Here is a 12,985-nt window from a genome sequence, read left to right as displayed (position 1 = left end):
AGCCTGAACACAAATTAGGACAAGGACATAAGAGGTTTCACCTGAGCCTGAACAACTATACTAGGACAAGGAGTTAAAAGGTTTCACCTGAGCCTGAACAACTCTATTAATACAAGGAGTTAAAAGGTTTCACCTGAGCCTGAACAACTATATTAGTATAAGGAGTTAAAAGTTTCATCTGAGCCTGAACAACTATATTAATACAAGAGTTAAAAGGTTTCACCTGAGCCTGAACAACTATATTAGGACAAGGAGTTAAAAGGTTTCACCTGAGCCTGAACAACTAAATTAGGACAAGGACATAAGAGGTTTCACCTGAGCCTGAACAACTAAATTAGGACAAGGATATAAGAGGTTTCACCTGAGCCTGAACAACTAAATTAGGACAAGGACATAAGAGGTTTCACCTGAGCCTGAACAACTATACTAGGACAAGGACATAAGAGGTTTCACCTGAGCCTGAACAACTAAATTAGGACAAGGATATAAGAGGTTTCACCTGAGCCTGAACAACTATACTAAGACAAGGACATAAGAGGTTTCACCTGAGCCTGAACAACTAAATTAGGACAAGGATATAAGAGGTTTCACCTGAGCCTGAACAACTATACTAAGACAAGGACATAAGAGGTTTCACCTGAGCCTGAACAACTAAAGTAGGACAAGGACATAAGAGGTTTCACCTGAGCCTGAACAACTATACTAGGACAAGGACTTAAAAGGTTTCACCTGAGCCTGAACAACTATATTAATACAAGGAGTTAAAATGTTTCACCTGAGCCTGAACAACTATATTAGTACAAGGAGTTAAAATGTTTCACCTGAGCCTGAACAACTATATTAGGAAAGGAGTTAAAAGGTTTCACCTGAGCCTGAACAGCTATATTAGTACAAGGAGTTAAAAGGTTTCACCTGAACCTGATTAATAACTACGTAAGGACTCCTTGTTGTGAAATAAGTGCCTGTTTCAAAGGATACTGCGAAAAAAACAAAATAATCATATTACGTGTGAACTTAACATAGTAATATTAACAAACACAAATGTGGTGATAAATAAAAAGTTAACCGGATATTCAACTCCCTATCATAGCGCCATTATACCAGATGAGTTACCACATGCCAGTATCGTTTTTGTCTGTTGATTCTTAATTAGAATAATGATCCAAGGGATACTGTGCTCTCGCATCGTTTAACTTTCTGGCACGTGTTGACTGGAATGCAGCAATTTCTAATAAATAACTCACACTTCACTATGTATTGTTTTTTGAGGTTATATACATATGTATCTAGAACTAATAAGCTCAAATGCTCAAACTTGAATAATAAACCACGGAGTCTGAGCGCAGGCGTAAACCTGTTATTTGAAGAGACACCCCCCTCCTCCTCCTGTTGCAAATCACGTGGTTACAGCAAGTAAAAACCAACAATGTATTTTACAAAATATATATATTGTTTAAACTACTAATTAACTTTTACTATTCAGCACAAAAATGTATAATCAACTAAATGTGCTTTATCTTAATAAACACCTGGTGTCTGGTACAAGCGAATTGACGAATCAGTCTATATAAATGTTATATAACATGTATCATCAGGTAGTATGTTGTTGTTGTTTGGGGGTAGAGTGAGGGGATTATCGCTTTACAAATATCCCCAATAGCTTACTAGTTACCATTGTTCTATATAAAAATCGTGGTTGAAGCTAGTCTATGGGAATAGTAAAGATACAACGAAAGTATTACGATCTTTATGTTTGGAGTGAACCTTTAAAAAAGGGTAACATATATTTATAAAACATGGAAATAAGTCATAATATTGTGAAAAGAAAACGGAAATATTATAGACCTAACTGAACCTATCAATAACTGGAGTTTACACCTAGTTTAGTAACATTCTGCTAATTATAAAGCCAATTAAAAAACGAAAAACTAGTATATTTATATATATATATATATATAATGTTGCGTGTTTTATTCATTGACATTACATTTCTTGAAACATAATTAGATGTTCGTCATTTCAGTACAACTTACATAAAACGCAATTATTTTATTTTTTACAATAAATTACCCAATATTAAGATGACCATTTTAGTACATCTCAAACAAATATTTTTTTAAATTTTTGATATACAATTACTCAGAGCTGAGATGACTAACAAACACTACTACATTTAGATTTCTATCACTTATCCCCGTTTGTTTATCGTGTAATGCGTGAGCCATGTGCTCAGTGGAGACTCCACAGATGCAAGCAGCTTTGTGTTCGCTCATTCTGGACTTTCGGGTTAAATTTATCACTCCGGCTTTCTTCCCCCTTCCCTCCGCTGGTGTTAATGGCAATATTATCTTTGATTAGGTAACAAAACCCACATCATGGCCAGCTGCAAGTTTAAATAGTGGGTGATGTCAGCTCTCACAGCTCAGTGAGGCTGATAAAGGAGATTGTAGCTTTAAGTTGATTCATTGTAGTTGTTAATATATGTAAACACGTTTATATAGTCTCACAGAAGATAATTAAAGACAGAATCCAAGATATTTATATATTAAATATACTATTAATGAAAAATGACGTTACACAAGCCGAATATAGTTGTCTAGCTGTTGGAAAATGGTTTGCCCAACTTGTTAGTACATGCGCACAGACTTACACGATCTCACAGAAATAAATTATTGGGTAACATTCAAGTGATTTATATATTAAATATATTGTTGACAAAAAATTGATAACTGAGTCCAAAACATCTACAATAAAGTGTAATAACATGTTCAACGTAAAACTGTTAGTACAACATTTTACATAAAAGTCAAAGTGCTTACACAATATGTACTTCAGCACAACGAAGCACACTGTTCAAGGTTCCTTTAATTGGTGAAAAAGAAACACGTTGCACACTCACCATACAGTATTGCTCCCTGGTGTGAGGAATACTGGTAATAAGATACTGAGTTCCATTTTCTTCCCAACTTCCGTGACATTGAAAACCTAAGAGAAGAAAATATTTCTCGTTTTGTTATCTGCCAATTACATGGACCGTTACGATTTTGTGTAAACTAGGATGATATTACATGAAAACATCATATATTATACAGATGTGCAAGCCAAAGATAGAGAATTCATCGAGGCAGCCTTCTTTATTTTATAGTATCATTTCAATACTCTAACCCTAAACTGTCAACTGCTGCAACATTTGTACTTCGTATTCCCAAATTCAGACATCCGAATAGTCACCAAGTATGAATACGTCAGTTGGGTAATATAAACAAGTATGAATACGTCACTTGGGTAATGTAAACAAGTATGAATACGTCAGTTGGGTAATATAAACAAGTATGAATACGTCAGTTGGGCAATGTAAACAAGTTTGAATACGTCAGTTGGGCAATGTAAACAAGTTTGAATACGTCAGTTGGGTAATGTAAACAAGTTTGAATACGTCAGTTGGGTAATGTAAACAAGTTTGAATACGTCAGTTGGGTAATGTAAACAAGTATGAATACGTCACTTGGGTAATGTAAACAAGTATGAATACATCACTTGGGTAATGTAAACAAGTATGAACTACGTCAGTTGGGTAATGTAAACAAGTATGAATACGTCAGTTGGGTAATGTAAACAAGTATGAATACGTCAGTTGGATAATGTAAACAAGTATGAATACGTCAGTTGGGTAATGTAAACAAGTATGAATACGTCAGTTGGGTAATATAAATACGATTGCGATAATATTTCGTCACTTACACTGTTTGAGTCATTGCATATTTCAATATCATATTAGGCTTAATTTCTTTGTTTAATCAGCCTTACGCACGAAACAAAATTAAATAAATCTTGTACTGTAGTTTTTACATTAAAGGATTTTTCGATACTCAATTTAACGATAACACAGTTCCATGAAAATTGTCATTTACTCAATCTAAATTGAGATCCATTATGCAGTCATCAAAAATGAAATTAAAAAGCAAATAATATATATATATTGTAGCCATTTTTATACTCTAAAGTTTTTGGGGAACGTTTTTATAAACTTCTTTCTTTATGTATGTATATATTCATATCTTTTCCTGTGGCTACACCTTACTTTTCACTTTCTTTTCAGATGAGCATTCCATCTGGAAGTCTAGTCGATCGTACTTGTTACATGCCGCTGACAAAACTGACCACTCAGTACACGAGTGGTCATTCGAATCGCTGCTCACTAGCTTAGAAAACTGTGGCTTCGATTCTTTTATCTTGTAAACTCCTATTAGTGGACAGCCGTCCGTTGCAGGGGTCTTGGCTAAAGTAAACGCAAAATAATTCGGACATCATTCTACAATACACTGCTAACGATAATCAATACAAGATAAACACTGGACCACAGTAACGCAAGTATCGACCTTCACTGATATAAACTAGCCTGTAGCAGTAGGAATGCTCTTGGTATTGAGAGAATTTATATGATATACTGATTCAATAAATAACTTTGAGAATTTCATAAAAAAGTTAATATTTCAGCTAGTAAACTAACAGTTAAGTTATAAAAGACAGATAGTACATACTTGTTAGGGTTACAAAATCTTCTGACGAATCAAACACCTCCTCAGTACATGCTTCAGTAGCGTGTGAAACCTGTTTACCTGCGAAAAATAACCCTTTTCATCAAACGGAAAATATACAACTATTAGTTTAGTTACACACATAAGAAAAGACTATCGTGATTCTATTTAACATAGAACAAAGCATAAACAATACCCATATGATATAATACTATATAACATAGAACAAAGCATAAACAATACCCATATGATATAGTAATACTATTTAGTAGAAAAGAAAACAAAACAATAACAAGACCCATATAGCAATACTATTTAGTAGAAAAGAAAACAAAACAATAACAAGACCCATATAGCAATACTATTTAGTAGAAAAGAAAACAATAACAAGACCCATATAGTAATACTATTTAGTAGAAAAGAAAACAATAACAAGACCCATATAGTAATACTATTTAGTAGAAAAGAAAACAATAACAAGACCCATATAGTAATACTATTTAGTAGAAAAGAAAACAATAACAAGACCAAAGTGACAGAATTCCTAATTGTTTAGTTTAAATCCTCAATATCTACTTATGTACCTGAATGTCATTATTGTCTAGGGTTATAAAGGCATGGACCAATCTAAGTAAAGATTTGTACGTAAATCAGTGAGTATATTCATTTACGTCTACCTTTTATACACAATCCTCTTACATTTGAACATCTACAAACACGTATAATTTCAAACACTGAAAAGCTGATTTAATAACATTAAAATTACAGAGAGCAACAGACTCGCCTTCATTAGACTTAATACATATATATGTATATATAAGTCATTATGAATAATTGCGTTACAGTAAAATGGTACGATCTCATGAAGTACCTGATGTATGTTGCTCGAAGCATCATATGTTCGTTCTACAGATAACTAATGTAAAATCAGTTTAGGCATTCTAGAAAATGCCTTACCCAATGCTTACTCTAATGAGAAAAGATAAATATTGGACTTTTGTTCAACATGGAAACTAGTTTTTCAAAAAAAACACAACAATAAAACTTATAATTAATTGGAGTGAAAATTAGAAATAAAAGTGTTTTTTTTTAGGATTAAATAAATAAAAGATATCGATGGGATTTCATAACAAAAGTTGTAACCAGGAGAGAAGACTCAGAAATGCATATATTGTATGACCTGACGCGATTGGGTGTATCTCTAAAAACAGTACACTCCTTTTATTAATGTGAGGGATCAGTCCTCGTCAAATTAAAACAATCCTCCAGTTGTATAGAAAACTGTACGATTTCCTGTGCCGACACTCTTGAAAATACCTAAACTTATGTTTTTTAATGAATGTCTACGTTTGAGTAACTTTTTTAGTTTGAGCTCCTGTATTCAAACTGTGCTTTATTTTCTACTACTTATATCATAGCATCTGAGTTTACGTTCTTTACTCTATGTTGTTGTTTACTAGTGTTAGAGAGACGCATTTGACTGTTTCACAACATTAGACAACCCTTTCTGTCTATTTGAAAGCTAACATGATTTATATGGATGATGTAAATCTGTAGTAAAATATGTAATAAGGATAACATGATTTGTATGGGATGATGTAAATCTGTAGTAAAATAAGTAATAAATATAACATGATTGTATGGGATGATGTAAATCTGTAGTAAAATAAGTAATAAATATAACATGATTGAATGGGATGATGTAAGTCTGTAGTAAAATAAGTAATAAGGATAACATGATTTATATGGATGATGTAAATCTGTAGTAAAATATGTAATAAATATAACATGATTTGTATGGGATGATGTAAATTTGTAGTAAAATAATTAATAAGGATAACAAGATTTGTATGGGATGATGTAAATCTGTGGTAAAATATGTAATGTAAATGCTCTTTCACTTAGTTTTGGTTAGTCAAAGCTTTATCTAAGCATAATTGGAATACAATTCAAATTAAACAAAATAATATTTCTACAATAAACGCGATTCTGAGCAAGTGTTAATGATCCAATAATACGAACAATTAATTTATATTCCAATATAACTAAAACTAAAAAAATTGGTGATCAGTAATTCGATGATAGATATTTCACATCATGTTTATTCAGGTTTCAGCGCTAGGTGTCGCTATGTTACATATTAAATCGTTTTCCTAGCAGTCAGCAAAACCTGTACACTACTCCTGAAACTATTCATTTAACTAACTAACTAAATCACTCGATAGAAGTCAGTTGTCTACAGTTGAGAGCTATATAACTTCACATTTCACTCAACGTGTTGGTTACATGAGTGACATGTTTACAGTTGAGAGCTATATAGCTTCATATTTCACTCAACGTGTTGGTTATATGAGTGACATGTCTACAGTTGAGAGCTATATAACTTCACATTTCACTCAACGTGTTGGTTACATGAGTGACATGTCTACAGTTCAGAGCTATATAGCTTCACATTTCACTCAACGTGTTGGTTACATGAGTGACATGTTTACAGTTTAGAGCTATATAGCTTCACATTTCACTCAACATGTTGGTTATATGAGTGACATGTTTACAGTTTAGAGCTATATAGCTTCACATTTTACTCAACGTGTTGGTTATATGAGTGACATGTCTACAGTTCAGAGCTATATAGCTTCACATTTCACTCAACATGTTGGTTACATGAGTGACATGTCTACAATTTAGAGCTATATAGCTTCACATTTCACTCAACGTGTTGGTTACATGAGTGACATGTCTACAATTTAGAGCTATATAGCTTCACATTTCACTCAACGTGTTGGTTACATGAGTGACATGTCTACAGTTCAGAGCTATATAGCTATAAAGCAATGAACCCCCTGCCTTTGGTGTGAGCACTGTTTTTGTTTTACATTCACAAATTGTGACGTATTTATTTTGAACATTCAAATGGCAAAAAACATATTAAAAATTTAGTATGAACCTGTGAATCCAAAACAATAAAATAAAAATTCAGAAGGTGCGTTCTTACTTATCTTGTAAGAAATAGCTTATGTTAAAATAAGACGTCCAACACAGATTTAAAAAATAATCGTATGTTAATAAATAAATAATTAATAATAATAAATATTGTTGTTAATAATACATTATGCTTCCCTTCGATATTTCAACAATCTGGAAGCCAATAAATTGGATTATTGTGATCTGCAATAAAAATGATATAACTTCAAGACCGTGTACGTTTTATATGACTGGAAAGGATGCAAATTATTTTAAGCAAAGACGAAAGGGTATTTTCCTTGCACTTAGCCCTTATCTGGATGTCGTCTTTTAACGAAACGATAGGCTTAATCTGAATGTCGTCTTTTAACGAAACGGCATAAAGCAATGTGAAATAAAAACATCTTTGACAGTTGTAATGCATTAACTCTCACCAACATGTAACCTTCACTCTCAGTTAAGTGAGTGTGAGGGTTAAGTGAGTGTGAAGATGAGAGTTACATGAGTTATAAGTGGGTTAGGGTTAAGTGTGTGTTAAATTAGGGTGAAGGTTAAATTAAGATTATGTGTGGGTGAGGGTTATGTGAGCGTTACTTATTGGTGGCAGTCAAGTGAAGGTGAGGGTTAAGTGAGAGCTATGTATGAGAGAGGATTAACTCAGGGTAAGGGTTAAGTAAAGTTTTATGTGTGGGTGATGGTAGGGTGAGGGTAAGGATTACGTGTGGGGTTAATTGAAGGTGAAAGTTACTTGTGGGTTAATGAGGGTGAGAGTTAAGTGGGAATTATGAGAAAGTAAAGTGTGGGTTATGTGAGCGTGAGGATTATTTGTGGGTGGTGGTTATGTGTCGATACGGGTTATGTGAGTGTTAAGTGAGGATAAGCGTTATGGGTCTTTGTGGGTTGAGTGAGAGTTATGTGTGGGTTATGGTTAGATAAGGTTTTTATGTTTGGGATAGGATTAAGTGAATGTGTGGGTTAAAGGAGGGTGAAGGTTAAGTGAGAGTTATGTAGGGGTGACAACTGAGGATTAAGTGAGGGTGAGATGATGTCAGGGTTATGTATGTGTGAAGAGGGTTAAGTGAGTGTGAGTTTTAGGAGACTGGCTTTAAAGATAAATGTAAAATAAACTGACCTTACGTTGAGCGAATGAACTTCGAAACATGATATCTCATGCTGATAGTTGGGAAAAAATATCCTTTTGACTTCGGTCTGCAAATATTTAATATAATTTAACCTTCACTTTGTCAAGCTATCGATTTATGTAACAACAACATATATTAAAGTAATTAATTATTAGGATAAAAAGGAGATCACAGTGGTATCTGTTAGATTATTCTATCTTCTGGTATTATCGAGATTAACTCTGTTAGCGAATGTTAGCACGTGTTTGATCTGTAAAGCTGTCCGTACACGTGGTGTAGATTTTGGTACGTTTAGTAGCTAGATAGGTGGTGGCAGTTTAATGATCTACAAAACATGGGTTGATATTAAGTGATTTTATTATCTAATAAGAATTATAATATGTTATATCAACAGTTTCTATTTTTCAATAAATATTTGGTTCGTAATTTACGCCCGACTTATTCGTAGTTTCTGAGCCACAATTTAACTCAAAGAGATATCAAATATTGGTTGATAAGGGTTTCACACAAACTCACACATAAAAAATTGATCAGCCAGACACCTCGTTACGTGCTCACGTGCACTACAAATCAATTATAAGCATGGACAAATACGATTTGAATGTTGTTTTATTTCTTCAATTTCACACAAAATTCGAACAATTAAAAAGTTTGGGTCTAACAACATAATCTGCATTCTTGGATTCTGTAATTTTCACTTCAGCTGAATTATATTAATAAATAATAAATGGTTAATGACCATTCATGTGATTAGTGAGCTCCATAATGGAGTCAAGATCGTTAATAAAAAATAAATAAAAGATAAAACATTTTCTGTGGTACTTGCGGTTTCCTCTGAACTGGATCAATTAAAAAGAAATAAGAAAATGCGAATTATAAAACAAAATATAAGTGAACAAGGGAACCAAAACAGCGATCGATTTGTTTGTAATTGAGTACAAAACTGCACAATGGGCTATCTGTGCTCTGCCCACCACGGGTATCGAAACCCTATTTCTAGCGTTGCAAGTCCGCAGACATACCGCTGAGCCACTGGGGGGCAACAGCGATCGAATGACATAAAATAAACAGCAGCTGGACATACCAATTTTTGGTTCCTGATTTAATACATTTTGTTGTAAATTTAACATAACTTGAAGACCTGTGCAAAAACAAGTGTGTCAGGACAAACATTTAAAAAAAATGTTACCTCTTCTTCACATATATAATATGATTGGTTGAAATAAAAGTTAAAATCGGTAAAAATATTTCAATACATCAGGGCACATGAACTTCCAATTGGATGTACGACCTATAGATATATTTTAACTACAATACTGTAAAGTATCGTAATACACAAATGTTGTTACACCAGCTTGGTGTTCACAGAACAAACTGGAATTTATCTCCTTGTTCCTACGCTTCTTGATACATTAGTTAATATAATAAGATCTCCTGAGAATAATCATGGGTTTTCAGAGTGACTGAATGGACGAAAAAGAGAGTTTGCTTGTAAAGCCTTTAACCTACAATATATAGACAATACACAGAAGTGTTTCGCCAGTTCAAATGAGTCTTAGGTACTGAATGAAAATATTTTAGATAATGAGATAAATCTATAGAAATAATGAGATAAATCTATAGAAATAATGAGATACATCTATAGGAATAATGAGATAAATCTATAGAAATAATAAGCTAAATCTATAGAAATAATGAGATAAATCTATAGAAATAATGAGATAAATCTATAGCAATAATGAGATAAATCTATAGAAATAATAAGACAAATATTTAGAAATAATGAGATAATCTGTAGAAATAATGAGATAAATCTATAGAAATAATGAGATAAATCTATAGAAATAATGAGATAAATCTATAGAAATTATTAGATAAATCTGTAGAAAGAAATCTGATTCCCTTATATGTATAAATGATCTTAATACTTACAGCTAATCTGTTACAAAAGAGAAAATTTCTAAACGTAGAAATAAATGATGAGTGTTAATATAAAGGAATGTTTCTTGTAGCAGAAACATCGAAACTTCTCACCCATTTGGATTTCAACAACCTGAGGTGTACGTTTGTGAATCCGCATACATTTATAGCCTCTGTTTCCAAATAAGCTGGAAAATAACAAGATATATAGATTTAATTTTAGTTTTTTGACAAAATATTTTTGCTTTCAGATTTGCAGAGTTGACAATGGTGACACATACATGTAAAGACCAGAAATTCACACAAGAGTGAACTTACAACATGTTTAATTAACAGTTGATATATATAATAATAATATGTTTTAAATTATTCCGATCTTTAAGTTGTTAATATTTATCTGTAAGTCAGTCTAAAATTCCACCTGTTATAAACCATTCCGATTAAAGTTCTGTTCGTGTATTTGTACAGAAATGAGTGTTTGCCACTTTGTGTTAGAACATGGATAACTAATGCTATCAGTCGCGAGCGTTGCAGCAAAGGAGAATTTTTATTTAGTATCTCAGACTGAACAGTAACTGGCTCACTAATCAAAATAGTTAAGCGACAACGCGTGCCAAGACACCCACGTCTCGATTTTTGTTTCTAAATATTTGTAAACTGAGTTTTAAAATGATGAAATTCCAGACAGCTGAGTACTAAGGACACACGTTTATGCTTATGATGTCAAAATATAGATCGAATAAACGATTAACTCACTCGAAGTGGCGTGTTTAAAAAAATTGTTTTGCGTAAATTCAAAAGTAGTCAAATTGTTGTTGTTGTTTTTCCAATATTTCATCTTTAAATCCATATAATTCAATGATTGTCGCGAGTTGGAATTATACAGAAAAATAAGGAACATGAAAAATCGTATAATTGATTTAAATAATATAAGCTATAACTTAGATTTTGCAAAAGACTATCAATGTGTTTTAAAACCGATATCTTCAAAAATTGATTGAAATATAATACAAAAACAATAGGAATCTTTTCTAAAAACAACGTCTGTAAAAAGTTAATTCTCAGATTTTCCTAATCTTAAACCACTGATCAGAGAGAAACGCAGCCAGTCAACAGCATCCTACCATCCTAAGTCAACAATAATAGATTGACTGTCATTCTTATAACACACCCACACCTTAAAGTGCGGAAATATTTTGTTGTATCAAACGGATTCGAATCTGGTTCACCACTTCCGAAATTCAGATCTCCAACCAGCGACCATAAACTAAAGGTTTTGGCTTTAATAACTGATAAATGTAATATTTCAAGCTAAAATACATTTTAAAAACGGTACAACTTGCATGCCACGTTTTCCTTGATATACAAATTTGGTGCTTGAATGTCTAAAACACAAGTTAATGACCATACATCACGAACCAAAAAACCATACCACAAATGTGTTATTGATACATTATTCATGTGGTATTATTTTAAGCAGTCAACATACCTACAATAATATTAAAGCATTTGATAACATAAAATAAAAGTTAAACATTTTATAAACACAATATTTTAAAAATCACGATTCAAACCAAACCTCGTCATAAAAATGTGGCTTCGCAATACAAAAATGTACTCAAATATATATAAAATTTTGAATTGAAATCAGCACGTCATTTAGAAAAAAAACCAAAAAAAACGTTTTTCTATATCGCTACAACAGTCATTTTTTTATGGTTGACACGGGTCTGTAACTGAAGATTCACTTGTGTTATATTTGACACGAGTCTGTGATTGAACAATCACTTTTGTTATAGTTGACATAGATCTGTGTTTGAACAGTCATTTTTGTTAGATTTGACACGGGTCTGTGTTTGGGGAACATAATTTACGCTGTGAAACAACACACTGTTAATTTAAAATACGGGCTGTGAGCCGGGTGGTTAGGGCGCTCGACTCGCAAACTACGGGTCGGGGGTTTGAATACCCGTGACCGAACATGCTCGTTCTTTCAGCCACGGGAGTGTTATAACGTGAAAGTCAATCCCATTATTCGCCTGGTCAAAGAGTATCCCAAGAGATGGCGGTGAATGGTGTTGACTAGCTGTCTTCCTTTTAATCTGTCACTGATAAATTAGGGATAGTTAGCGCAGATAGCCCTTGCGGAGCTTTGCGCGAAATTCCAAACAAACCAAAATTTAAAACTCAACTGTTTTTAAGGAGTAGATATCTCCAAAAGAGTAACTCAGCTATTTTACTTTTTTATTTGCAAGACTGACGCCAAACTGCATGTAAAGATGGTAGCCCATCCGTCTCGCACATTGAATATTAGAGCATAAAAACAAACTATGTGTACACTGCACGTAAGGGAAGAAAAAAACAAAATGTATATACACTGCACGTAAGGGAACATATTATATATATATATATATATATATA

General features: G+C 32.9%; 1 protein-coding gene across 1 annotated transcript in view; it reads right to left on the bottom strand.

Annotated features, from left to right (window-relative positions):
* LOC106469320 overlaps positions 1-12,985 on the bottom strand; it is a gene marked incomplete at its 5' end in the record, with an annotated part of 37,271 nt that overhangs the window by 9,682 nt on the left and 14,604 nt on the right. The window contains 4 exons of the mRNA XM_022397810.1: positions 2,900-2,985; positions 4,082-4,279; positions 4,542-4,619; positions 10,679-10,752. Coding sequence (XP_022253518.1) covers positions 2,900-2,985; positions 4,082-4,279; positions 4,542-4,619; positions 10,679-10,752 — 436 coding nt within the window. The remainder of the gene's footprint in view (positions 1-2,899; positions 2,986-4,081; positions 4,280-4,541; positions 4,620-10,678; positions 10,753-12,985) is intronic.

Source organism: Limulus polyphemus, unplaced genomic scaffold (genome assembly GCF_000517525.1).
Source record: "Limulus polyphemus unplaced genomic scaffold, Limulus_polyphemus-2.1.2 Scaffold3424, whole genome shotgun sequence".
In the NCBI taxonomy this organism is placed as follows: domain Eukaryota; kingdom Metazoa; phylum Arthropoda; class Merostomata; order Xiphosura; family Limulidae; genus Limulus; species Limulus polyphemus.
This window is presented reverse-complemented; position numbering and strand designations above follow the sequence as displayed.